This window comes from Prorops nasuta, unplaced genomic scaffold, assembly GCF_024137725.1.
Source record: "Prorops nasuta isolate Cenicafe-Biocafe unplaced genomic scaffold, Cenicafe_Pnas_1.2 PNAS00018, whole genome shotgun sequence".
In the NCBI taxonomy this organism is placed as follows: Eukaryota; Metazoa; Arthropoda; class Insecta; order Hymenoptera; family Bethylidae; genus Prorops; species Prorops nasuta.
This window is the reverse complement of record NW_027116815.1, coordinates 1,520,703-1,547,782: the sequence shown is the minus strand read 5'-3', so window position 1 is coordinate 1,547,782 and position 27,080 is coordinate 1,520,703. Positions and strand designations below refer to the sequence as shown.

General features: G+C 40.1%; 4 protein-coding genes and 1 pseudogene across 7 annotated transcripts in view; 2 read left to right on the top strand and 3 right to left on the bottom strand.

Moving 5' to 3' along the window:
- kibra (WW and C2 domain containing protein kibra) overlaps positions 1 to 13,576 on the bottom strand; it is a 43,883-nt gene extending 30,307 nt beyond the window's left edge. The window contains exons 1-3 of the mRNA XM_066737982.1: positions 11,720 to 13,576; positions 1,785 to 1,894; positions 1,392 to 1,486 (exon numbers count right to left, since the gene is read on the bottom strand). Coding sequence (XP_066594079.1) covers positions 1,392 to 1,486; positions 1,785 to 1,894; positions 11,720 to 11,847 — 333 coding nt within the window. The 5' untranslated portion in view covers positions 11,848 to 13,576. The remainder of the gene's footprint in view (positions 1 to 1,391; positions 1,487 to 1,784; positions 1,895 to 11,719) is intronic.
- Positions 13,577 to 13,867: 291 nt separating this feature from the next.
- On the top strand, positions 13,868 to 17,402 carry LOC136780061 (protein FAM114A2). 2 transcript variants are annotated; one of them, XM_066738111.1, is made up of 5 exons: positions 13,868 to 13,954; positions 14,365 to 16,083; positions 16,160 to 16,761; positions 16,868 to 17,182; positions 17,267 to 17,402. In XM_066738111.1, exons 2-5 carry the CDS (start codon positions 14,961 to 14,963, stop codon positions 17,339 to 17,341), a joined length of 2,115 nt encoding a protein of 704 aa, XP_066594208.1. In that variant the 5' UTR covers positions 13,868 to 13,954; positions 14,365 to 14,960; the 3' UTR covers positions 17,342 to 17,402. The 2 variants fall into 2 exon arrangements, with proteins under 2 accessions (XP_066594208.1, XP_066594207.1); XM_066738110.1 differs by lacking the exon at positions 13,868 to 13,954 and having other exon boundaries at positions 14,112 to 16,083.
- A 724-nt stretch (positions 17,403 to 18,126) lies between these two features.
- Nup58 (nuclear pore complex protein Nup58) lies at positions 18,127 to 20,625 on the bottom strand. Of its 2 annotated transcripts, XM_066738114.1 has the most exons (6): positions 20,187 to 20,625; positions 19,736 to 20,109; positions 19,429 to 19,656; positions 19,271 to 19,345; positions 19,120 to 19,142; positions 18,190 to 18,318 (listed from the first exon to the last, which is right to left on the bottom strand). In XM_066738114.1, exons 1-5 carry the CDS (start codon positions 20,378 to 20,380, stop codon positions 19,126 to 19,128), a joined length of 888 nt encoding a protein of 295 aa, XP_066594211.1. In that variant the 5' UTR covers positions 20,381 to 20,625; the 3' UTR covers positions 18,190 to 18,318; positions 19,120 to 19,125. The 2 variants fall into 2 exon arrangements, with proteins under 2 accessions (XP_066594209.1, XP_066594211.1); XM_066738112.1 differs by lacking the exon at positions 19,120 to 19,142 and having other exon boundaries at positions 18,127 to 18,318; positions 20,187 to 20,624.
- A 347-nt stretch (positions 20,626 to 20,972) lies between these two features.
- LOC136779922 (U3 small nucleolar RNA-associated protein 25 homolog pseudogene) lies at positions 20,973 to 23,461 on the bottom strand (annotated as a pseudogene).
- Positions 23,462 to 24,931: 1,470 nt separating this feature from the next.
- LOC136780190 (BOS complex subunit TMEM147) lies at positions 24,932 to 26,093 on the top strand. 2 transcript variants are annotated; one of them, XM_066738385.1, is made up of 5 exons: positions 24,932 to 25,040; positions 25,111 to 25,217; positions 25,293 to 25,431; positions 25,508 to 25,729; positions 25,796 to 26,093. In XM_066738385.1, exons 2-5 carry the CDS (start codon positions 25,141 to 25,143, stop codon positions 26,045 to 26,047), a joined length of 690 nt encoding a protein of 229 aa, XP_066594482.1. In that variant the 5' UTR covers positions 24,932 to 25,040; positions 25,111 to 25,140; the 3' UTR covers positions 26,048 to 26,093. The 2 variants fall into 2 exon arrangements, with proteins under 2 accessions (XP_066594482.1, XP_066594483.1); XM_066738386.1 differs by having other exon boundaries at positions 25,008 to 25,036.
- The last annotated feature ends 987 nt before the right edge of the window (positions 26,094 to 27,080 follow it).

Sequence of the window (27,080 nt, the reverse complement as noted above, 5' to 3'; positions counted from 1 at the left end):
AAATTTCCAGAGTTCCTCTCGGCCGCCGCAAGAGTGTTTGGTCTGCGATATTTCGACCCCCCCCCCCCCCCCCTCCTTCTCCTCGGTCAGCGCGGGCAGCTGTCGTCGAAAAGTCTCGGCGTTGGGACTCGCCAATCGTCGAGAATCGACGATGACATCACGCCCACGGTATTCCGCTCGAAATAAATATATAGCGTGCTTGGACGAGGCAGCCGCGGCAGAAAAATCAACGCCCCCGCGCCTCTACCAGCATTTTTCGCGATCAATCTCGAGCGAGGGACGCGTCGAGAAGAATTTTTATAATTCTTGCAATTTGTTCTTTCGGGTGCCATTTTTCTCGTTCTTTGGTGCAGAGAGAGAGAGAGAGAGAGAGAGCACGCGGCATATCAGGTCGATGCTTAATTTGGAGTTAATCGTGGAGGACGCGAGAGGGTGCACCAAATGACCGGAAGTAACGTGATTTCTCACGGAGCGACTTCCTGCCCGGGGCTCCCACCGTTCCTCGCCGAGGGCCCCACGAACGTGCGCATCCCGCGCCTATAGCGGAGGTTCTTGCCCAGCGGGATTAGGAGAGCAGCCCGAGATGCTTTTACAATGATCAATGATTCACGTTAGCGCCGATGGACGGCAAGAGGCGATACTCGCGCGTCACCGCGCTCGTTAAAAACAATAACTATATGGCGAACCTCCGCTGGCGCAGGAGCGTTTGGAATTCCCACGAAATTCCAGGAAGTCCGATCTTGTATTCTGGGCAGCGCGCAGACGATGCCGAGATAAAAATATTTGGCAAGAGTCGCGAAAATAGTTTCTCGATTCAAGGTGAAAAGATTGAGGATATTTTCGCGACTCGATTAGATACAGTTGCAAACGCTATTTCACTGTAACCACGAATAGCCAGACCTCGAAGCGTTCGCTAATAAAACTAAGGGATTAAAGAATCTTAGGGAATGGGGGGAGGGTATATAGCAATAGACTTGCCGCGCGTTTCTTGATTGAAAAAGAAATTTAATTGTACTTCAAATGGCTAATGGCCTGCGCGCGGTAGCAATTATCTCATCAATGAGACAATTCTTTTCTCATAAATGGAGTAAATTGGAGCAAGTGGACAAAGATGAATGGAACAAATGAGAGGCAACTGTGTTAACGTTGAAAATAATAAAGGGCTAATTGAGTGAGAGTGCTTCGATGCTCGAAATTGCGACGAGCCTCGTGAAAATCGAACGCTCGCCAGTTATCGCGAGGAATTGTAAAATTTCTCAAGTTTTTGCCATGATTTTATTCCACGTTATACTGTATATATATATATATATATATATATATATATATACATATAGGTATAGTGTTACGTTACATAATACTAAGCGAACCATTAAAATTCCTTTCTGACTTACCTCGAGTACATCCTGCGCCGTCTGAAGGTATTCTCGAAGCATGGCCTCTTGAATCGCTCGCCATTCCTGCCTCGGGTCCTCCAGTTGGGTTGTTTCTGAAAGAGAAACGCGAAAAACACAAATCAGAGGACGTAACGCGTTACGTTATTCCTTGCCTCCTCCTCTTGGTTATTTATTCAGCAGAAGAAACTCTTTTCAATAATTATTGACACGGCTAATTCATTCCGATTTGTGGCTCTGGTTTTATCTCTCTCCTAATAAATTCTACCTTCTCATTTTATTATACACACACATACATATATATATATATATATATATATATATATGTTATATAGAGTGACGATGGTAAAAAGCAAGTAAAGGACAAAAGAGAAAAAGATGAGAGCAACTTACGATTGACATGGTTAATGTAATAGGCGCCCACGTGCTTATCGTAAGCCTCCTCCCAACCAAGAGGGAGCTCGTTGCCGATACAATCCGCAAAAGTTTGAGGCTTTGTGTATCTGTAACAATAATGTACAAGAAATGCATCATTAGCAAATTGTTCTTTCGCGCAATCAGCAGAGTTCTCGAAATTTTATAGTTTATTTGTAAACCAATTTATCCGGGGGCCGTTATCGCTCGGCTCGATTCATTCCAAGTGGCCTTATCTCCCATTGTTGGAATGCAAAACAACGCTCCCTAATCTAATTCGTAGATTCTCTCGTTTCGCCAAACATTCAACAGCGTTCTATTAATATGTCTCATCTCTCATGCGAAAAATGTCGCGCTATACACGAGCACGATTTTATAATACGAATGTTCGAACAGCTCTATTAATAATCTCCTCATTCGAGATGCAAAAAACGTCCCGTTCAACTGCCACGATTATCAAGCCAGTTCATAAAGTCGTGCGGATTTTTGCAAATATTTTGGACCGGCCCGAAGAATCCAAACACCACGAAATGTCTGAGGGAGGAACGTTCGAAAAATCGGATATTATACTTATTGAGCCGGTTTAAGACAAAATCAAGAAATTATAGGGGGGAGGGTAGGTCCACATGGATATGGATATAGTGCGTGGATGCTACCATACGAATCTATGAAAGGAGTATTGGTGTTGCGAAAAATAATAAAAACCATATATTCTGTGCAAAAGCATATTCGCTATATCCGATATTCGGACCCTTGGACCACATCTGCCCGACCGAACTGTGCAGAAAAAATAGATTAAAAAAAAATAAATAGAGTTAATGAATCCATTGTGTCGATACATAGTGCGATACTTGAGAATTTGTCCGGAAGTGCTCGTGCCGCGTGCAGGAGTCTCGTGTCCGCTTGCTTACAAAGGCAACGCGATCGTGTGCGAAAACATCAACAACATTAAACTCGTGCGTGAATTTCGATCTTATGTTACGTATTATCGTTATACCGAGAAGAGCGGACGAATTTGAAACAAGGAAGATAAATTTTGACTAAACATTGCATAATCGATGTTCTCTTTTCGGACCGAACCATCCGGGAACGAGCTACAAATCTTTTCTGGGCCAGCTAACGAATTCTGGAAAAAGGAGCCTCGCATCAACGTCAAAGAAAACCGATAGATTTCCGGGCAGCTGTTTTGTTTTTTCTTGTGCCTCGTCGTTACACGATTTTACCTATATATATTAGTTTCTATAGGAGAATCCACAGAAGCATTCGTGAAATACTCTGTACAAAGCTGCTCTTTCAGCAAATTTCAATATTTCTTATCTGCATTTTTCTCCAATGATGGACGTTCGATGATAAAGAAAGGTGCGGTCATTTTTTTGTTGATTTCGGGAGAATTCGTGCAAAATTCTGTGGGAATCGTTCGATAGGCTTTACTTATCATTCATAGAATAAATTCGAGTGTCTGATTCTTCCCTCGACCACTACGAACTCCTTTCGTATTTACTATAATAAAGTCAAAACGCATGGTAATGTACACACGTCCCATCAGCGCCCTCTACCGTTAATTTTCAAAAGTTTTCAAGCCAATTTTTCGTAGACGCGTGTGTGCAGTGCCACACTTTCTCACTCGATCGTCGTTGTGTCCATAGTCGCACTCTCGTTCCTCGCAAGTATATACGCGCTCCTGACCTCCTTTGCACGCGAAAACCAATGCAAAATCCTGCCAAGGTCAAGGGCGCTGAGACTCGCTAACAGGAATATCGCGTGCATTCGGAAGGCTACACTATTTTTTCTCATACTCGACCCCGCAACTATATTTATTTCCACCTGCAACTTTACAGTTTCACCGAGCAATTTACGCGAGTCGACTCGAGAAGCCAATGGAGAAAATCAAGGCAAAACGGGCGATGCACGAAAATTTCGCCTCGATATATCAGAAATGGGGAATCTCGGCATTCCAGCAATGCAGAGATTCCTTCGGATTGGTTAGTTTATCGGATAACACGTTCCGCGGAGAAAATTCCAAGGAAGATTAATGCCGATCGCGCGGCCAAAGCTACCTTCGCAGAAATTCAAGTTGGATATTTAAACGCACATTGTTTAACATTCCTACGCAGAGCTTTTACCGTGAAATAACTCACGGAATTTTATGAAGCACGCGCATCGCAGTTTTACTCCGTCTATCCCCCCCCCCACCACCATCCTTTACTAATTTCTTACCGGAAAATATCAAACTCAATTATCGAAATTGATGTTTCGCAAATTTTCAGCGCGAGAAGTATCTCGTATCCTGTACATACTTTATTATAGCTTATCAACGGGATTCCAAAAAATTTTAGCGTAGACAAAAATTCTGTAATATTATTGTTATATAGGAATATTCAAGGTAGAGAGTAGAAGGCATTCTTTGTTGGAAGAAGAGCGATAAGAAAAAAAAAAGTTGGCTGTTTGTGAAATAGATATAGCGAAGCAACCGGGAAGCGAGGCGAGGCGAGGCGATTTCCCGGACGGTGCAACAACGCGAAATTCCGCAGACGCCTCGTCATTCGTACAAGGCGAGATTGTCTCTCCTTTTTTCTTTTATATCGCGACCGACGAGTGCAATAAAAAGTGATTCCCAGAAATTCGCACGGACCATAGAGTCAGTAGGGAATATAGGGGGGGGGGGGGGGGGGCTCACTGGATCGCCGTCGTTTCACGCACCTATAGAGATCGCGAGCGAGCGCGCGCGCGCGCACACTGCGTCGATCCCCGTGGCGAATGTTTGCTCGATGACTCGGGCATTAGACGATCCATTACAGTGACGTTTTACGAGTTGCCCGTACAACTGATTTTTTTTACCCACCACTAGCAACTGATTAAATTATTGCCCGCCGCTGCGGAAATTGTCCGTGCGAGAAAGCTCGTCAACGGCTCGTGGAATGCGATTAATTTTTCAAGCGGCCGCCACGTTTCCTATAGTCACTCGCCGACTCTTTATACGGTCGCTCGCTACCAATTTCGCCAATACGATTTTCCTCCGCTGAAAAACGTATAGCGCGACGCTTGACTCGAGGAGAGACGAAAAAAGAAAAAAGTAGCGAGCAAAAACCCTCGTCAGATTTATCCAGTCGATCTTTCTCACAGATGGTCGTATCCGTCGTGCGATCGATAAGCTTCGATGGAAGGTGAAATTTTGTCAAAAGAATTCGGTCGGAGCGATAAAACTCGAGAGCGAATATTATTTTCGGACGATGATGATTATCCGATGTTATCGGCAATTGGGCATTTTTTGTTGTTGTTCAATGGCGCTGTGCGTTGTTGAATTTTGTGAGAACGAGCGAGTTCTTTTGTTTTTCAGGTGGAAAGTTTGCTGGAGCGCCACGTGTCCTCCGGCCCCGAGGCTCGTAAATGAATGCGCGAGTGCGACTGTTCGGCTCCGAGGCTGTGTGCGCGTGTGTTTATATTGTGAGTCGTCCGTAACACAAATGACCCTACATTCCTGAGTCCCCACAGCCGTGACGGACTCGTAAGCTGCCGTTCGACTCTCCTTCGCGCGCGAGTACCCCCCCCCCCCCCCCCACTCCTCTCTCGCTCTAGCATTCGTTTTCCTTCGCGCCGCGCATGCGCGGAGCGATCCTGTCCTGTCTCGCCGAGCGTGTCAGTGTGTTTACCAACACAGCGAGACGTCCATCTCCCGTCCGTCGCGCGCGCTGCACATTCGCCCACATCTTTGCTCGCACATAAATCCGATCCTATCCCGAGAGCTATCGATTCGCTGCTCCATTTTTCAACCGACGAATAATCGCCGAGCTACCAATTCAACGATAATTCAAGGTCAAGAGAGCGTTAAATCCACCTTTTTTCCCTCGCTCCTCGCAACTTCCTGCTATAGCAGTAAAATCTTCGATGGTTCAATCTTCAATTTTCTGTGTCTTTTTGCTTAATTGCCAGTCCAGCAATTAAGGTCACTGCTCGAGTAAAGATTGGAAAGTCTCGAGCAGTTATATATACTTATATTATATCTCGGTGGAAGGTTCGGCGCGGCAAACGATTGTACGGCTCGCAAAATTTTGCGACCCGCGAATGTCTATACGGAACAACTTTGATATTTCAGTGTGACCTCTTAATTTCGTTCCACTTGCGAAACCTCGGAAAACGTATAGAAATGCACGAGTATTCGTGGACGGCACGCGATGAAGCGCGGCTCGAGTCACGGCGGATAAATGAAATTTTGTTCATTCCGCTGGAGGAATACGAGGCTCTTGGAGATATCGCGTCGCTGGATGGGAGAAGAAGAGCGAGTGAAGCCGAGAAACTGTTTATAGGGAAGGGACGTACACAGCACGCGAGGAAACGGTAGAGCGCAGCGTAGAACGGAGACACACGTTACACGGATGAAATTCTTTGAATCCGCGCGCGTGTGTGTGTGTGTGTGTGTGCGCGCGCGCGCGCGAGTAGAACAATGGGACTGAAAATGACACGCGACTGATATTATACTATGTAATACCCCTATTGACACTCGGTCACTTACGAAACAACGCCTCCGGAATCTTTCAATATATATATATAATAAATTCATATCCCAATGAAAGCGCAAAACTCTTGATTCTCGTCGCGGTAATTAAAACGTCCGATTATTTTTAGTCGTGAAGCAAACGCGTTAGAAATTAGCATTCGCGATTAATAGTATAACGAGGCAGTTTTAATATATGAATTATTAAGTATCGCTTTTATTATTTCTAATCTCGATCGGCCCACGTTCGTCCCTGACGAAATCTCGCGTTTCGCATCAATGTCTCAGGAATGTACACGCCGCCCTTCCACTTCTCGTTGCAAAATTAACATTTCAGTCCGATAAACAAAAGCCGGCTGTTCCACCGTCGGTATACGTAACGTACATACGTTTCTATGGGACTCGCGAAATGATCAAGGACGCTCATCTAAACGCTCGAATATGCTCCTTGATTGGCTAAACTCGGCCGATCGCTGTATATCCAAACAACTCGCTCTCTTACGCACGTATTCCGTTTCCCATTTGCGATTAATGTCTTCCTATAAATCACAAGAAAAAAGAAGCGGAACGCAATCATTGACGAAAAATCAATAGGAAAATTCGTCGTGATTCGCGAGTGGATTGAAAATTCACGATAAGAAAGGCCATTTTGTCGATTTCACGCCACACATGCGATTCGCCGTGCGTATGCAAGTTCCACGCTAAACGATCGTATAACTGTGCTACGCTAGAAACTGAAATATCTCTTGCGCACGTTCTCGCGAGTGCGCAACAACATGCCTACGTAAATGAGTTTTAAGTGGTATATTAAAAGATTCGATGCTCGCGAGCATATTTGATTATGTAATGGATTTATTCCGTGCAAAATACTATATATATATATATAAAATACGAACAATTAACGGATCATCGAGGAACGAATCCTGCGAGAAGAAGGTCGTGCTTTCGCGTGTTTTTCACAAGGAGACAATTTTTGTAGGCGTACAAGAGCGTACCGCGGACGTACGATCGAGCTGCCAACTGCTGGATTTGGATCCGTCGATCTCTCCCGATGGATCTCGTTTGGCAGACACGCGCGCGACATTCCTTCGCGGTCCAATTTAACCGGGCCCGCATTCGAAAGCGTTTCCCGCGCTTGATTCCGGCCCGATGCGATCCTCCCCGTAATATTTCTTATTCAACGTTTATCCCGGAGCAGTTGCACCAAGTACGCTTCTTACGCAAGACTCGGTCTGGTTCGCTGGAGCGCATGCCAGCGCAGAAGCGTGGCCTCGGCACACACGCGCATAATCGCCACGAACGCACATGCATACGGGTATAATTCCTTCGGCTCGCTCGAATACAAATTTTCATTACATATCTCGTCTACTGGCGCGAGAAGAAGATCAAATTGAAACTTGCATCGAGTCCCGGTAGCTTTCGCGCGCGAATGGAAGAAAGAAAGGTGGTAAAAGTGCGCGGAGAGAGAACGATATGGACGGCACGAAGAAATGCCCTTGGGGCAGAGCCAGGTAGCCGAAGACACCCACGCGTCGAGCCCGCGACCCACGCGTAGGTGAAGCAGCGAGACTGCGTCGAGCACTTTGTCTATTATTCAGGGCCGCGCGTCTCTCCCCTCCCTTGCAATTATTTATTCGCGCCAAGCCAAACAACAAACAGAGGCACTTTATAGCAACGCGTCTTCGCCCGTCTCGTATAGCCGAACTTTCCTCTATCGAACCGATTTAGGCGCGCGCGCAGCATCAGCCATGGGAGAACCGAGAACGATCAAAGCCATGGCACGAATTACTCACGGAGCAGCAGGAGTATTGCCAAACTTGGACATTCGATACATTCCAGCGCCGTGACCGAGCAACAGCGTGCCGAGGACGGAGCGGCGGAGATTCCTGCGAGTCGCGTTACATTATCCTCTTCTCGGAACTTTTATGTTCTCGAGATTAAAGCGCGATTAACTCGACCGTAACCGCCAGCGATTCGCGGCCGAGTCGTTAAAAACATCCCGATTCTTAGCCTTCAAAATCGTGCCTTTATATTTATACATGTATATATATATACACGACATACGCAATGTTCAAACGGACTCCCGAAATAACTCGAGAGAGATATTAAACAAAGATATTTTATACGAAATCTGTGCGACTCGAATCGATCTATTTACCAGTCTTATAAATTTCACCTTGCGTGTCTTCGTGCAGGATATGGTAGCGGGTAAAACTATAATAATTGTTAAAACACGATAATAAATTTTTATTGCATATTCTTGTAGCTTATCTCAAGAGCTTTCCAAAACACTATATTAATTTATCATTTCATCCAGTCGTTCACCAGATATATCAGCTGCACTATTTTCTTTGTTTTTCTATAGAAAACATTCTATAGCAGTCGAGTGCATCTCGCTCTCCGAATTTTCGGAATATCTTCTCCCAACGTGCGCCCCTTCGGTTCGTTCCTCGTACCTCGTAAGCCAAGCCCTGGCATAAAACGATAATACGAAATGTAAAGAAGAACGAGTGTGTCGAATAGAAAGACGATGATTTAGATTTGGCTGCGACGACAGTGCAGGAGAAAAGTTTGGTAAACGACGAAAAATTGCTGGATTCCAGTGATGTAATGGTAGGAATTCCCGGAGGAGGGACGCACTATGCGTAAACTATAAACAAACGAGAGCGGTGCACGTGTTTAGCCGTCCTAAGGAATGCGAGGGAGAAGCAGAAAAGAGGGGGGCGTGATTTTTCTAAACACAGATGGCGAGCAGATGCCTCGCGTTTTACTGGGCTAACGGGAAGGAGGAGGGAGGGGGGGGGGGGGGTTAAAGCCGTCAACGTAGATGTCTCAAGACGAGAGCTTTTCGTAAAACGCCCCCTCCCCCCCCCCCTTCTTCGTTCTGCGTGTGTGCAGCTCGTATATTCTTCCCCGGCAAAATGTCCACGTGTGCGTGCGCTGCGTTCCACGCGTATCTCTCTCTCTCTCTCTCCCTCTCTCTTCTAACCGAAAGCAGCATCGCGCCTTCCCAGAACGAAATTTCGAGATTTCGAGGAAGCAAAGTCGACGACTGATACGCGGAACGACCGTTTCGCCGTTGCTCGCGTGCCAAATGTGCAAAGAAAAACAGGAACGAAGCGCGCTCCAATCCCTGAGCCGCCGCGTTGCCCGAGTACCAATGGAAGAACGTGGCAAAGGAATGGGACTCCGGGGAGAGGAAAAAATTTCTCGCTCGAATTATCCATCGCCCCTGCAGAGCCGACGGTGATATCCTCCCCCGGCCTCATTTTCCAAAAATCTTTCTCTTTCTCTCGGCAATTCCTGCATGGAAATATTATGAAACAATAGCCGAAGGTGAGTCGCGTGGAAACTGAAAAATTGCACATTTCTCTCGCGGCACGAAAGAATGTATCAAAAGCGGCCAGGGTCTATTTTTAGGCATCGGCCGCGGTTGCGTGTGTGTGTATAGCGTACCTTGTATACCGGTTAGGCCCGTAAAATGTTGCACTTACACCGATGCAATGCGTGCAACGCTAAAAGCCGCACGCACACGCGTCCAAAGCGAGGATGGTAAAGCGTTATAAGGAGATGTTATATTCCAGCCAGCTAACGAGCACCATCTGCTCCTTGGATCGCAAAAATATATATCGGGTTTTTGGTAATGTAACCATTCCGCGAAACCTTCCCTACCCACCAATGACCATCCCCCCCCCCCCCCCCACCTCTCCTCCCTCTACCGTTCTCCAGTTTACGTAACGCTTATGAAAGCGATTCGCTGGAATCTCAAAATGCCAAACGCACATTTCTCCCCGCGACGAATTTTCGTCGATATTTATTCCCCAGCTAGAATAAAGGTCCCCAGAGTTATATGCACGCGTATTTTGCTTTTTTGAAATCCAACCGGAATTATATTACTGCGGCTCGCAAACACTTTTGTGTCTTACGTTTTATATCTTCTTCGGCTGGCTGGCCGGGTACTTTCGAAATTGCTCGATGATCGTTACACACTATACTCTCCGTCGTTATCGTTGCAAGAGAGAAAGATCTCTCAGAATTTTTTATCGCGAATAACGTGGTAAATCAAGAATCGCTTATAAATTCCTCGGCATATGACGACGGTTTGCAGCTAGTATAACAGCTAGCATTATGCAATTGATAGATGACGCGATAACAGAGGCAAAGATAGTGCAGTATAATTTAGTATATATATATATATATATATACATGTACATATATTACATATTGTATAAAAGGAGAGCAGCTGATACAGGTCCCAATAAGTTATATAAACTATTAACGCGCCCTGCGATAAAGCCAGGCATTCGCCATTTCTGAAATGATAAATTGAATTATCGGTGAACTTTTAAGACGTGTGTGTTGTTACGCCTATTGCGTAACTCGCCAGGGTCACATTCCAAAGCATTGCCCCGCGCGCGATTCACTTGGTCTGTATCGCCGCGCGCTTGTGCAATAATCGTAAGAAACATTCGGGACATGATCCGATGGATTCCCGGCGCATTTACCATCATAGAAAGCGCCGTGTGTAACGAGGATTGACCCGATGGATATACCCTGAAAAATTCACTGGTCAAGTTTCTCTTGCGCTCAGAATTCCACTTATCTCTCGGTTAAAAAGCAAGAGAAAAAGTAAGGTAATTCAATCATTGATATTTTTCCAAGTAATTGAGCCGCCAGCACAGGGCCTCCCATTAATCATAGCATTTATTCTCGCGTTCGCTCCAAGGCCTCGATATACCATAGGTATATATATTTAAAGCGTGCACCTTTGCACGAATTTTCTTCTCTCTTCGCAAAGCCAAGTTTCTTCTTTCGTAAACAAATCAGAGGTTCCGTGAAAAAGTATCACCTGAAAAATCATTAATTCGAGTATTGGTCCGATTCGATCGAGCTCGGCTCGACATAATTGATCGGAGCGTAAGAATAGATTTGAGAGTGGGGAAGATAGTCGAGGAGGAAAAAAGTTTAGAGACGTTACGAGAGAAAGAGTGGAAAAATGTGCGAGTGGAAGTCATGATTTCCACGTAGCGCCGACCCTGATCGCCAGATTTCTCGAGTTTTTCGCTGAAAGCGCGGCCCTGGTGACTGGAATGCGGGCGCGGCGAGTCCCCGGTGTATATACACGTACACACGCGAAGCGTCGTGTGTACAAACTGACACACGCTCGGTTCCTTAAGGGGCGCTCACAACACAGACGGACCTGCATCGTTTCGTGTGCTATGCTATAGACACCATCGTATACTTTCCTGACTGAGGCAACGAGCCTCTCTAGCTCTGGGAGAAAGAGAATCGGAAAGCGGCAGATGGTGGGAGTAAAGACATCGCGCGCGTATACTACAAGCCCGCACACACAATTGAAAGAAGCACAAAGTCGGTAACCGGCTGTGTAGTACACGCTGCAAGGCATACATTGCGAACATACCTGTCTCTAGGATCGATCCAAGTAGTTTTCCTCGTGTTGTGGTCGATGAAATACACCTTTCCGTCGAAGTCATGCGCGACGTCCCACCCTTCCGGAAGCGGTATCTCCCCATTCCGTCTCCTTGGCATATTTCACTACGCTCTAAATCCATCCAAAACTCTCTATCACCGACCAGTCGACAGGCGCATATCCGTGCAGGCTAGCGCACGCTTCCTTGCGCCACATATACGACTCGTGTGAGAGGAGGAGGAGGTGGTGGAAAGAGAGAAAGAGAGAGAGAGAGAGAGAGAGAGAGAGAGCGGAAAAGGGAGAGTGAGCAAGAGAGATAAAAAGCAAAGCGTAAAAGAAAGATGAGAAAGGACCTGTTGGAGGGGTTGGATGCAGCAAAGAGAACGCGATAGCGATATATACTCGCCGATTGGTAGAAATGGAACGAAAACCCGATAGCACACTGCACAATTGGCCTTATATCCAACTTCCAATTTTTTTCCTTTTCTTCTTGCGATCCTCGTAATTCCAATAGCGTATACTATATATTACATATATTCATACAAGTAAAAATACACACTGTATCCTCTGGCTACTCCGCCATCATGAATACCTCATTATCATGAGCAACGTGACGTCAGAGTCCCCGCCTTCAGATTCCTCTGGAGCGGAATTCCACCGTTAACATAGCCGGTCGCCGAGGAAAAAGCCCGCGATAATTCGTCGGGATCACAGACCGATCATTCGGCACATTTTTCGTGGCACTTTCGGCTTTTATCACCTTAATTATACTCCTACTGCAGCCGAACAAAGATTTTGGGGTTACGATGGCACGGACAGTCGGCTTCGACACTTCACCACCCGCCCACCAACCCCTTTTGCACTTCCTAACCTCTCCGGTGTAATGAAAAAAGAATAGAGGGAGAGAGATAGGGAGCAGAGAGCGAGTGATAACCACGACGTATTTCGTCGCCTCCGTCTGTCAAGGACGTTTTCTCAGTGGGCAAAGATTCGTTTGTTGCATACTTCCGGCCTGGAAGGCAACAGGTTACAAGTTTCCCGTGACGAAGGTGCGAGGCACTGGTGCACTATTTACCGGCTGAGGAGTCAGCTCTGGAAACCAGCGATCCCAGTACCGCACGTTTCATTGGTAAAGTACGAAAGATTCAACCTCGCTCCTCCGTTCCCTCCTGATCATCTCTCGTCGTTCTCCTTTTGGAGCGGCCACGGCGAGTTTCTCACCGCGGAGACGGGATGGCATCGAGATCGCGACCCGCTTTAGAAATACGGTATCGCTACGCTTCTCCCGTAGAGTATCACACTGTTATTTCCTCCTCTTCTTTTCTCTTACACTTCCTCTCTCCCGTATTTTTTTCGTACGATTTCTTCGCTAACACTATTTTATAACTGGTGAGGGATTTCTTTTTCCATGGAGAAGACGATGAGCGCGAACCGAAGCTTTTTCTCTCTTGGCACGTCTTAAAGTGGAAAAGACCGATGAGCGCGAATCGAACGGAATCGAACACGTTCGAAAGTGCACACTGTCTGGACTCTGGAGAGGAAGGAAGGTTTAAAGTGGCGAGAATACGCACAAACAACTCTCTCGTTTCGACGACACTACCACCTCGCGCCAGCTACGAGCATGCTGAGTGTTTGAGACATGCCACTGGTAGTTGATGCCGTGTGCGCTTAGCAATCCCTCTCTCTTCTACTCTATCCTTCTCTCCCTCTTTCTTTCTCTCTCTCTCTCTCTCTCTCTCTCTCTCTCTCTCTCCCTCTCGCCGCTGCGTTGCGCCTCCCCCCGCACAGCCACTGACGCGGGTTTAGTTTACCCAGCAGAGGCCTCCCCTCTTCCTAACTGTCGATTTGTCTTTACCTCACTCGCTCTCTCTTATGCACGATCTCTTTATCTCCCTCTCTCTTTCTCTCCTGCTCTATCACAAAACCCCTCTCCAACAGCAACGAAAGCTTTCGTGTCTCTGACCGCTGTACACGAACCGCGTCGGGAACAGACGAACACGTTGCCCTTTTCCAAAGCTTTGCATATTTTCCAGGATAGCAAAATGATGGCGCCACCGTACAAAGACCGCGCAATACGCACGCCACATACCAGCTACAGCACAGGTGTTGCGGGTGCTTCGGGGGGGCTATCCTCAGGAGGAGATATCCATATATATATTTCATTTATGATATCCGGTCGAGAAACTACAAAGCGCCCTCTTCAAAAGCGCCACGCAAGCTCATCTGGTATGCTGCTTATATCGCACAGATCACAGATATCGCGATATCTTACCGTTTCCTAGTTCAACTCAACTTCAGTTCAGTTTCCTCTCGTCAACTTCCTGGAAACCTGGATTAGTTATCCCCTTATCCATCCAATTATTTTGATTTAAGATGGATTCATCCCATTGTAAACAATACTTATTGGACTTTCAATCTAAAATAATTGTTTTTACCCTGGTTTTCCTGAATCATATTAAAAATTAATCATGCGATGTTTTTTAAATTCTAATTATACGCTATGTTCCTGTCACGATTATAACATGTTATCTAGGCTGTACATATACAGAAAATTCGATCGTGATAGATATAATATGACTTTCAAAACTGTGCTGATAGCAAATAAAATTTTAAATCGTCTAAAATATCTTTCGAAGGTCGAGAAAGCACGTATAATAATTCCAAGTGTGGCTACCGGTGTGACCTATTGATGAAATGATTTACCACACCAAGTTCTTTAAATAAATGCCAATTGCTTCCGGTCCGGTGTGCTGCAGAAAATTGGTTATACATACTATCTGTCTCCTTGAGCAGGTTGGGTTTGGGTCAGGTCAGATGAGATGAAATCTGCAGGCACAGCTCACACATGCGCAGTTTTATCTACCTTGTGGCACTGACAAAGTGGCAGTGGCAAGGCAAAGCAATTGGTATACATATTAGTATCAAGGTATTCCAATTGCCACGCTACACTAATATACAGTACTGAGAATGGGAAATAATCTGCCTTGTAATATCCGCCTAATGTAATAGCGCATATTATCAGTGATATTAATAAATCGTGATTAGTTTTTTCTTTATTTACTTCTTTCAATTTGTTTCATTGTTCTTCCACAAGTCGAACAGTAAATGTGGCAATGCTTGAAAGTGACAGAAAGTAGGGTTAAGTTTGTGTAGTAAACTGGGACCGATGGTATATTAATTGCGGTCATTTAGTGGCTAATAGAACCTTATCATTTATTGATAGTACTTTTGGATGTTAAAAATGGCAACTTCGGAGAGTGACGATTTTGAAAGTGCTGACGAGGAGCTAACGTGTGGTAACGTTGAAACTAAAAATACTGTAAGGAAGCAACAATGGTCTCCACCAGTAACAATTGGCTCAGACTCAGATGATGATACAGAGTTTATACCGCGTCCTCAGCGTGATAAACCCAATTATAAGAATGCTGTAGATAAATCTGAATTGCCTAAAAAAACTGTGATAATAAGAAGTGAATTATTAGATTCTAAGAGTAAATCTGACAGCGGTCATGGCAGTGCTACAGAAAGTGTTCTTGATATTGCTACAGAAATTAGAAATACAGAAAAAGCTATGAGACAGTCTAATTTAAGTGTAGATAAAGAATTCAATAGTGATAAACCTAATGATGCAACTACAGAATTAGCTTCCGGTAATCAATATAAATGTAGATCTCAAAGGATACCTAAAGATCCTAAGATACCTACTAATAAGAAATTAGGAGCTTCAATTATTAGTGAACAACCAAAAAGTTCAATTACAGCAATATCTGCTGTCAACAAAAAACCTATATCTGAAACTCTAAATAAGACAATTCAGCGTAAAGACTCTTTGGATCATATTAATCCAGAAGTAATTGACAAGACACTGAAAGACTTTGAAAAGGAAAAAAGAATCAAGATGAAAGAACGAAATAAGGATGAAAAAGAGCTGGATGAATCTGAAATACCAGAAGAATTAAAATCTGATAAAACATTTAAGGAAATTTTTGAGACAGATGGTTGGGAAGATATTGACAATGATATTGAATTAGCAGATGAATTAACAGAGGAGAAGCTGCAAACACTTTCAAAAGAAACATCGATCAAAAGTCAAAAAGCAAGTAACTTTCCTGATGGTACTTCTGCTATTAGCTCGCCTACAGCAAATGAAGCTTCTGAACATTCTTCTGGTGGTTGGAGTAGTTGGGGCATGTGGAGTGTGAATTCGTTGATCAACACAGCCACAGCTGGTGTTTCGACTATAACTAGCCATGTAAGTCAAGGCTTAAGCCTTTTGGAAGAAAGTATTGGAGTGCCTGATCCAGTTGAATTAATCAGGCAGGATCAAGCAAAAGAGGAAAATGAAAGCAATATTGGTGTGTATCATATGTATGTTTTTAAAATAAAATAAATACTTAAAAAAATGTTAAAAATGCATTGAATTTTTTGCAGAGAAAGAGCCTCTAGCTGAAGAAGCAAAGGAGGAATCCCAAAGTTCATTTGGATTTGGTAGTTTACTGTCTGAAGTAACCAAATTGGTGGAAACTACTGGTAGTAAGGTAGTAACTGGTGGTTTGGATACCCTAGAAGCTATTGGAAAAAAAACTATGGAAGTTTTACAGGAGGGTGATCCTGGTTTAAAGAAAAAAAGAGCTTTTTTTTTGAACGAAGGTGATAAACCAATATTATCACAAGTACTTAGGGAAGCTAAGGAAAAAGCTGACAAAGCAGAGAAAACTATAGAGGAAAAAAAAGCGGCGAGAAGAGTTCATTTTGAAAGTATCTTTGACGATTATCAAGGTCTTGTACATTTAGAAGCATTGGAAATGTTATCAAAGCAAAGTAATATAAAGATTCAACAGCATTTGAGTAATTTGGAGTCAGATGATCTTATATCTTGTCAGGAGACTTTAGATGAAGTTAAAGAATTGTGTGATTTAGGGGATGATGATGATGAAGAAGAAAATGTCGATAATGTTAATAATTTACAAGTTAAACTAACAGATGCTTGCAAAGATCTTGGAGTTAATATATCCTATGAAAAACTTTATAAAGTAAGTATAATATATTCTCAATACATTTTAGTTTTAGTACACAATAATTTGTTTTACATTTCTATTTAACAAAATTACATTACATAAATTAAATTTAACATCTTAGGTTTGGGAAGAATGTAAAGATTTCCTTGAGTCGTCTGATCGTCCTGAGCTAGAAGTTTATGAGCGTGCCATTTGCTCTTTAGCTCAGTTTACAGCATTCTCTGTAGAGAGATTCCATAAAACTGCCGAACTAATCCTAATTAAAGAACGGCGCAGTACGGTTAATGAAGCCGATTCATTAGTTCAACTTGTAAGAATTCTATCAAGTCACATTGGAACACTTGCTAATTGTTTTTGCAAGTGGCTCAATCAATACGCCGAGAACTCCGGTAAATCTTCCGACATCAGCTCGCATATCACAACGATATTCTTGGAGGTATGCCTTTCTTATTAATAGCATTTACAGCTAGCTTTATTAAAACACAAATACTTCTTTATTTCATAATCAATATTTTTGCAGGCTGCAAATGCAAGCTCCTATGTTCAAGATGCGTTTCGATTATTGATACCAATCATACAAGTCGGTGCAATATAATAGGTAGAAAAAAATTAATGAGTACATTACAATGTTAAACTCGCCATTGGTCGAAAATTGTGATTTATTGGTATAAGAATTTTTTTTGTAAAATAGGGACCAAAGTTTAAAGAAAAAATAATATATAAACGGTTGACACGCATGAAAATCGGAAACAAAATTTTTAATCTTAAAATGAAATAAGTTTAACTTTCTACATTTTTTAAAATAAGATTATATTAAAAACTTGTTCTTACAAAAGTTATTCCATTTTATTTACTTCTACAATTTATGACATTATTTACAAAACATTAAAGGTACTATCAGTAACTGAATACATTAACATAATAATAATAATTCACACATACGTTTATGACGTATTCAATGACTACTCTCAAATATGCATTTGCAAAAATGATTAAATAATGGACACATTGGTCTTGTTAAAATAGTATATACATACTCATATTTGATAAAGTAAAAGAATGGAAGATAATACTTATGAAGTCGTGAAACAAAATATTGGTATAGAAAATATATTTATATGTATATTACACTTAGGCCTATGTTATTTGATCGTGAATTCTCGGAGAGTTGCACTGAAACGTACTGAGTGTATCTTTATCTTTTTATCATTAATGTGAAAGCAGAGGATAGAGATATATCAGTTCACACAAGTGCATGTCCTCGAATTCGCGATTAGTTATTATTTTCTTCCTGAATTTCATATGATAAGCTCATCAAAAAATAGAACATTATTGTAGTTTACCGAAGTGTGTCCACTCACTGAGATATTTGTGAAAATGTTATTTAATGTTTAGTCCGCTTGTTTCCGACCGGAGGTTTTTGAAGCTGAAAGCTCGAACTGGTTTGACTCGTGGGTAAGGATGCAGTAAGATTTACGGGTGGATTAAAGTTTAAGCTTGCAGTTGGTGGTTTCATAGCTGATCCTAAAGAAATGTTAGTAACAGCTGGTGCAGGTGTTGTGTTTCCCCAAACTGCAACAACATTTATGAAATGGTATGTTATGATAATTGTGGCTAATAACTATTAACCATATATATGCATGAAAGATGAAACAATGATTCCCTATGAATTTCTATATACCGCGTTATGTGGACTGTTATTTTTATATGGCTAGGATCAATGAAATATTTATTACATTTTGAAATGATTTTGTACCGAATACCACCCTTTATTCATAGATTTTAATAGTTGTTAATATATTTTTTCATAATTTTTTTCCACAAACCACCAGCACACAAAAAATGAGAGATATGATGTAAAGCGTTAGTTTTTTCTGTATCAAAGCTTTTTACAAACCTACACAAACATTTTAATTGCATATTTATGAAATAGAGGCATAAAGTAAATAAAGCATTATTAGGAAAAATAAGATACTATCACATCCCTAACAAAGCATTATAAGGAAAAGTAAGGTTTCACATTTCTAATAAAGCATACCTTTTATAAAATGTTAATCAAGCTTTATTAAAAATGTGATTTACTTTAAAATAATTCCCGAGTAATTACATTAACTCATTTTCAATTGAGATGAAATAATTAAATTATAGTGAAAATGGAAATTTCCCATAGCCGGCAACAAGGAAGAAAATTTAGCACCTCGGTAAATAAAAAACTGCCCTTACTTTTCTCCTGGAAATCCAAGATAAAAATCAAGTCGTAGAAAGAAAAAACCTCAATAATACGTAAACGCGTTAAACATTTTACATTAATCAACAAATTACATAGCTATTTTTACAGATTTGTTAAGGGCAATATATGTTAATATTTTCTACCTCAAACTAGATCCACGCAAGACCTAAAGATAGGACATTTTCATAGGAAATTTATAATAAAAATTCGATGATTTACAGGAATTTCGCTTTTAGCGCAAGGATAAATCAATATTACAGCTCTAGCTGAAATATATATTTCATCACTGTTTACCTAATGGATTTGGCGTACCATAATTTGGCGGTCGACTAGAGTTTAATATACTTGACGACAGAAAAGTTTTATTGCCTGAAAGATTTTTCGTATATTAGGTAAGCCACAAATGCTGATACAATTATAGTAAAACAATGAAAACCATCAGAATTATTTACCTGGTCCAAAAGGTGTGGGGCCACTTGTAATTCTTCCTATGTTATTTGTTCGTGACGTTTTTTCGTTAGATTTAATGTCGTCAAATACATTTGTACTGTCTTTTAATACGTATTTTCTAAAATTAAGATACTGCTCTTTCTGTTGTTGAACTTTTGAATGAACTCCTTGTAGCCGACCAGCAACAGCCACAAGGGATTCGTGTAAATTATTCATTGCCATTGTTAGCTCTATAAAATTTAATAGTATTCAGTTATTACCTTATTAATAGATTGCATTATTGTGTAATTTGTCTCATAAGCTATTTACCTTGAGGTGTTAATGTTTTTGGTGTCATCATAGTCTGTATATGCTTCTCAGTGGTTTCTATTTGTGATCTAAATAACATCAAGTCATGCTCAAATGATTCCGCAAGATCCATAAAAAATAATACAGGGGCATTATTTTCGTATTGTAAGCCAGATGGAGTATCATGCGTTCTTTGTGCGATTTCAGCACTTTGAAGTGCTTTTGCTGTGTCATGCTTTAATTTATCAGCTGCTGATCGATCTCGTTGAACAGAACCAGCTAGTGTTGTTACAATTTCCATTAGTGAAGCTATATCCTCAGCACAACGATCCAGTGGTCTTGCAGAGCCTCTAGCAATATCGGATGTAAATCCCTTTTGTGTTTTTACAAAGTCCCTTTACAAGAAAACGATTAATTAAAGTATCATCCTTTAATTAAGGTAACAACGAAATACAAACTTTTTCATACTTACTCAAAGCTACCAATTGTTAACATTAATTCATTTGGTAAAAGATTTTCTTTTGCAGCCATGGGACTGTTGCTACCATGAGACAGACCTTTATTAGTAACTGACACATCTATGCCACCTAAGCCTTTGTTAGCAGTGTTAACAAGAGTAGTAGCGGCAGTAGTTGTCGTAGGCATAGCTGCAAATAGGGTTGCCATTTGTCCTCTTTTCCCCGGACACTGTCCTCTTTTATTAACCTTACAGGGACGTCCGGGAGGAGTTTTTAATATATCTAGATTTTCAAATCGTTCGAAAAGTTATTTTTTCCTAATTCGCTATTGCCCGTAAAAGACTGATCAATAAATATTGTTAGAGATCGGAGATGTGTCGCGTGTTGAGTGGTGGTGAGCGGTCCAGGCTGCGATTTGCGAATTGCGAGCGAGACAGCCGACAGGAGGGTATGCATGCGGGGTGTGCCGTGTGACTCTCGGCCAGTCTCGGCCACTCTCGGGCGGCGCCGTCTCGCTCCGGCGCACTCTCCCCCCGGGATTTATAAATAGAACTTGAGTCGTCTTGAGTTCAAGCTCCCCTTGAAACCTATAACATATACTAGATTTTACCCTTCTTAAGCTTGAACTAAAGTGAAGTTACATTTCGAATTAAATGTTATATTTGCTTCCTCTAATCTATTCGCGGCAGATAAGCAGCAACAGAGATAGAGTTAGTTTATTAAAATAATAGTTAAAGTAAAATGTTTATAACTATATAGAGGACTTAATAAAAAAGACACTTATAACATTTGTAGCGCTTAATTTTATTGATTATTACAATTATTATTTATAAAGATAATAAAAATGTCGCAACAATATACTAACAATTTATAAACGCAATGTAAAAAACTTTTAACCGCCAGTCATAACCATATGAAGAGATTTATCAGATTTCATCATATTGCTGACCCTTTCAGTACCAACTATAGCTGATAATTGTTGCATATCGTACTTTGAATAAATAACGGTAACAGTCATATTGCTGGATGATCCCGAGCGTGGATTTTGATATCCTTCTTGCATCAAATTGCACATTTCACTATAGAATTGCGGAAACGTAGGAGGAGCATAGAATATAATGTGCCTGATGCCTTTCACACGTATCCTCCGAAAGAAATGGAAGCGTTCCGAGTACAACAAAAAATGCGCATCACTGTGAAAAAACATATCTCTTGCTCTTGCAACCTTTGCATCTTTTGAATACTCACAGATTTGTACAAAACGCAATTCTTCCTTCTTAAAGTAATTCCTTAATTTTACATAGTCAAAATAAGATGGTATAAAGATTAATGTATGATTCATAATACTGTCCTTATACTGTGGCAAAATTTTTTTGATAAAAAATTGCAACCTGGCTTCAATAGCTTCAGTATGGTTATTCACTGGAAATTTGTGGAAAATTTGTGGTACCTGGGCTACCACTTGGCAGATTAGTCCTGACATAGGATTTATAATTTTTGCCTTGCCAGCGTAATTGTAGCATTTTTTATTAATGATTGCATGAATCTCAGGTAACTGAATACTGGAGAATATTAAAGTCTGCCTGTAATATTTTGTCCAGCCATTGACGCACCAACTCCTTACCCGAGAAAAATCTGCACCATGAGGATTTTTAGGCTGTAAATGCAAATGGTCAAATATGTGTATTAGGTGATCCCAGTTTTGCATGTGAAATATTTCTGTTTGATCCAAAATTAGCAATTCAATAGATGCCAGAAAATCATAATCTCTTTCTTCTTCACCTTCTGCACCTATTAACATCCTCAGACCCAACACAGAAGATATTATAATGTCCGATGAATAGAATTCTGAATATAATTTTAATGTCTTTTTTGTTACTGATATCCCAATCTTAAAAGTGTCATCTGTATTTCCTTGAAATGTAAGTTCATAATCCTCAGGCTTAGGATTCCTTTTAGGCATTGCAATCTCATTCCCACTAAAATCTTCCATAAATCTATTCTTATTCATCACTGATCCACCTTTGTCTTCTCCTATTAGGATTGCAATTAGTAGTTCTACAATTTTTAAACAAGAATGTTTAAATGGTACAATGATTAATACTTTTGGCCTAACCAGTCCCTGATCCCTGTACTCATCAGGGATATCAGACATATCTGACAATTTGGACTTTAGAATTTTTGCATTATGGTGTAACACTTTTGTCCTTGTTTTTAATATATGATTAATAGCATGCAAGCAATAAACAAATTGAATCTCCTTAGAATTGGAAAATGTCCTTCCTGGATAAAAAATATCTTGATAATTATTCATGATTGAAAATAATTCCTGCTGAAGATTTGTTAAAGGATTAGGATTCTTATATAGAGAAGCTTTTATATTATTGTAATTTGCTCTAGTGATATTATTCTGAATTTGTGATTTAACATATAATTTATTCCAATCAAAGTTGGTGATTAAATTAGGTATACTGCCTTCTTTGGCAAATTCCTTCTCCTCCAAAACAGATGATGCAGATTTCTGTTGGCCATTATTATTACTATTGCTTCTAATTGGCTTCGGTATTTGTACAACAATATTACCAAGAGCTGGCCAATTTAATTTATTGGTTTCCATAGTTTGGGGTATACTTGAAACAGCTTCATAAAGCTTATCACTTAAATCATTTCTTAAGTGTATGGAAAATGGGTCACTCAAATGACCTGCGTCTTCTTTTGCAGTTTCAGCATCTTCTTCGTCAACTTCTTTTGCCTCTATAATAATTTCTCCTATTTTGTCCTCTTCTGAAATATAATCCTTTTCATCTTCACTCTTATTTTCAGGAGAAGATAGTTTATCTTTATTATCCTCTTCTTCCTCAAATTCAGATTCTGATTCAGATTCTATAGCAGTTCTCCTAAAATCACTGGAATTGGAAAATGTGCTTAACAAAGTTTTTAAAGGATCAATTTCCTCCTCTTCTGAGCTCTCACTTTCTATGGTTTTTTTATTAGCTTTTCCCTCTTCCAAAATTTTTCTACGATGCTCAATTTCTTCTATTCTAGCCTCACGTTCTTTAATGTATGAGGCTTCTCTAAAATTAAATTTACCTTTTTTTACTTTAGGTTTACGGTCATGTTGTTTGTCAAATTTTCGCTTTCCACCTCGCACAGGCTTCTTACCACGTGCCATTCTGTTTTTCTCTTTAAATCGGCGTGTCTTGACTGTCTTGTAGTCTTTATTATGATTAGTTTGTAGGTTAGGTTGTGCCCGTTCATTTTTATACTGGCATTTATGTACCAAAGATGAAACGGCTATTACCAGAATAATCTTGCGTCAGGCGAGGGGTCGAGGGGCAGTCCGGCAGTGGGAATAAGAGAGGCAAGGGGTTATCTAGGGAATTCTAATGGACACCGTCAAATTTGAAATCGGCTATCCCTTTGACGTCAAAAGAGCTGTCAAAACCTAAATTAACCTGTATTTTGAAGAAATACAGAAGAATAAATATTTTTAAAAAACAAATAAGAGGAAAGAAAGAAAGGTTTTTAATAAATATACGAAGAAAAAATATCAGATCAGTATTAGTTAATAGGAAATGATGAAGTAATTGTAAATCATTAAGAAAATATACTTTGTGGTTTTTTTATTTCTGTTACAAATTAACGGGATCCCTCAAGCCCTCTGTAGCCAACATTACGGAACGAAAAACGAGGGAGAATTGTCCAGCGTTATTTTTCGACCGATTTTAATGATTTTGGGCTTGTTGGGACCGTTAGGACTCGCACCTTGTCATAAAAAAGCTTTATTTTCCAAAAAATGAAAAAAAATCAAATTGTTTAAAAAATTGCATTAATAATATTTAATCGCAAAACAAATCGAAAAATCGGGCTTCTTTATGACGAGGTGCCAGACCTAACGATTCCAACAAGCCCAAAAATATTGAAATCGGTTGAGAAATAGAGCCGTACCATTGTCTCGCGTTTCTGAGGTGGACGAAAACCAAAAATTTTTAGGAAGGAAGCTATGTCGATTGGAAACTTCTTTTCTAAAAAACAAATTATGCCCAAAATATACATTGTTTCACTTTGAACATAAAGAGATTTTCTTTAATATTAGACCTCTTTCGACGTGACTCTTTTTTTTTAAATTAAAGGCCTAGTTTAGTTTTAAACATATATTAAAAATTCATTTTTTTCAATTTTTGTCATATTTCTTAGAAAGGAAGAGTCGCAAATGGGCAGGCTTATGTTCTAAAACTCTGGTTAAAATGATTTTTCGATTAATTCAGTTTTGACGGCGTAATATGCTTTTTCCTACAATGGTAGCATTCAGCAGAGACAAATGTTGAGGGAGCGGTGTATGTTATTGGCTATTACTCTTAGATCCTATAATTTTATCCAATAGAAGTAGAAGTTTAAAAAGAAATCTGGTAACGTTACTGAGCTGCTACCTCTGCTGAATGCTACCAATTACCGACATTGGTAGCATTCAGAAGAGGTAGCAGCTCAGTAACGTTACCAGATTTCTTTTTAAACTTCTACTTCTATTGGATAAAATTATAGGATCTAAGAGTAATAGCCAATAACATACACCGCTCCCTCAACATTTGTCTCTGCTGAATGCTACCATTGACTTCCGTTTATGCCTCGTCTTAAGTCACGTGACTGCTAGTTCGCTTTCCGACCGACTTAAAGGTGCGTTCACGGAGACGCTATTTAGCGCTATTTGTGCTACTGCGCAGAGAAAATTGCCTATTATATGTGCGCAGTAGCGTTGATAGCATTCTCCGTGAACGTACCCAAATAGTGGCAATAGTAAGCCAATGGAAAAACCATCTCGAACGTCTCGAACCAATCAACAATACAAAATTAGTCAAAAATAATAGCAGGTCATAATAGCTTCGGCTATTATAGGTTTTGTTATAATTATAATTTAATGGCTGTTGCTTTTTTTTTTAGGTTAATAAATTAATTAAAAGTTTAGAAAGCATGACTTTGTACCATTTCGGAAATTGCTTAGCTTTAGTATATGTCCCATACTATTTAACATACAAATATTCCGGATTGTAAGAATTTTTAATGATTAATTTACACAATTTTATGCAGTAGTAATTGATAATCTAAGAAATTTTGCTTTTCAGGTCAGAATATGGAGCATTCTGGAAATGTATTCAAGCAGGCGGTATATATATTTTTACTCAACTTGTAAAAATGTTAGCTTTAGCAACCTTTTTCCCCATGGCTGATTCTATAAAAGAAGATGGTTTTGATTTATTTGGAGTACGTATGACACTATGTGTGATGCAGAATAAGATATCATTTTTTTAAATTTCTTTAAAGATTTTTTTTGTTTTAGGAATTTTTAAAGGCTTCAATAGACTTAGCTGATTTGATAGGAATATTAATAGTTTTAAATGGCATTCCTGGAAAGGGTCATGCTAAAGTATTAACAGCAGGCATCGGATGGGCTGGTGCAGAAGTACTTTTGACCAGGTTTCTTCTGTTGTGGGTTGGTGCTCGTGGTGCAGAATTTGATTGGAAATATATCCAAAAGAGTCTTGAGTCAAATATTAATTTAGTAAGATAATTATGGTTAATGTTTTATTAATATTATTATCAACTTCAATTATTTTGCTTTTTGCAGGTACAACACATTGCAACAGCAACATTAGTGTGGTTATGGTCTAGACATGATTTGAAACGTGGTTTAGTTCCTATAGTTGTTTGCCTGTTACTGTTAACTGTTTATAGGCCATTGGTTTTTGACTTTGTATCTTCCATTTTAATTGCTGGACCTTGGTCAATGCTTCTCATTAAAGCACTTTCAACTTTTTTTATTGGTGTCACTGCTTTACATATATATGCAGGTTTGGCTCAATCCATAGGTATTTTTTAACATTTATAAATATGTCAAATTAAATAAATCAAAAGTCTTTAACATATATTGTTTTTTCTAAATTATTAGTTCCAATTTTCTTTTAAAATTTTTACATCTTACATTTTATACACTTCAAAATAATCAAAGAAATTTGATATATTAAAAAAAATTGTATATATACATAACATACTCTAAACATAAAGTATAATTTTCATATCAATTCCTAAAAGAGGAGTTATTGTCATACCTATAATAGAGCTGTTGAACAAACCTGTAATATAGATGAAAAAGGAATCTACTTCATATTCATAATAAATACTAACGATATATCAATCATTAGGATTATTTTTTTAGTACATGTTTAGAATCTTTTCATTCAATGTAAGTCAGGTTACTTTATTTTGTAGAAAATGGTGAGAAAAAGGGGTATTTATAGTAAATGAAACTTGCAGAAAATTAGCGTTTTTAGTTCGTTTATATGTACATATATTATTTGATGAAATTTGATATTTTAGATGCACTCACAAAGTACATTATTAGTATTGTCAAAACTCAACAATACTATACATAGTACGTACATACAAACATACAATGACCGCCAGTGTAGAGGGGCCACAATATATGTAGATATTTCTAATTACTATGGACGTTTACGATCGTGATCCGATCCAGATCACGCTCCAACCTAACCACAGGAATGCAATGTCGAAAAGAAAATTACTAGATGGATCAGAGGCTTCCGCGTGTGTTCGATCCGATCCGATCAGGAGGTTCAGGAGGGTTGGGTAGTGGGTCAAATCAAATGTCCTACTTTTCGGTGGGGATAAAATGGCGGCGAGATGAGTTAATTTGTACAGAAAGTGTGAAGTCTATGTTCATTACACAAAAGGTAAAAGATTTACAATAGATTTTAAGATTTTTTGTTTACAATTATATTTTAAAGGACCCAAAGCGTACAAATTATTAAGTAACACTTTTGTATTGCCTTCAACACGAACACTCGCACGTTTCACGGAACACTTGATAATTCCTCCTGGGTTACAAGATATAG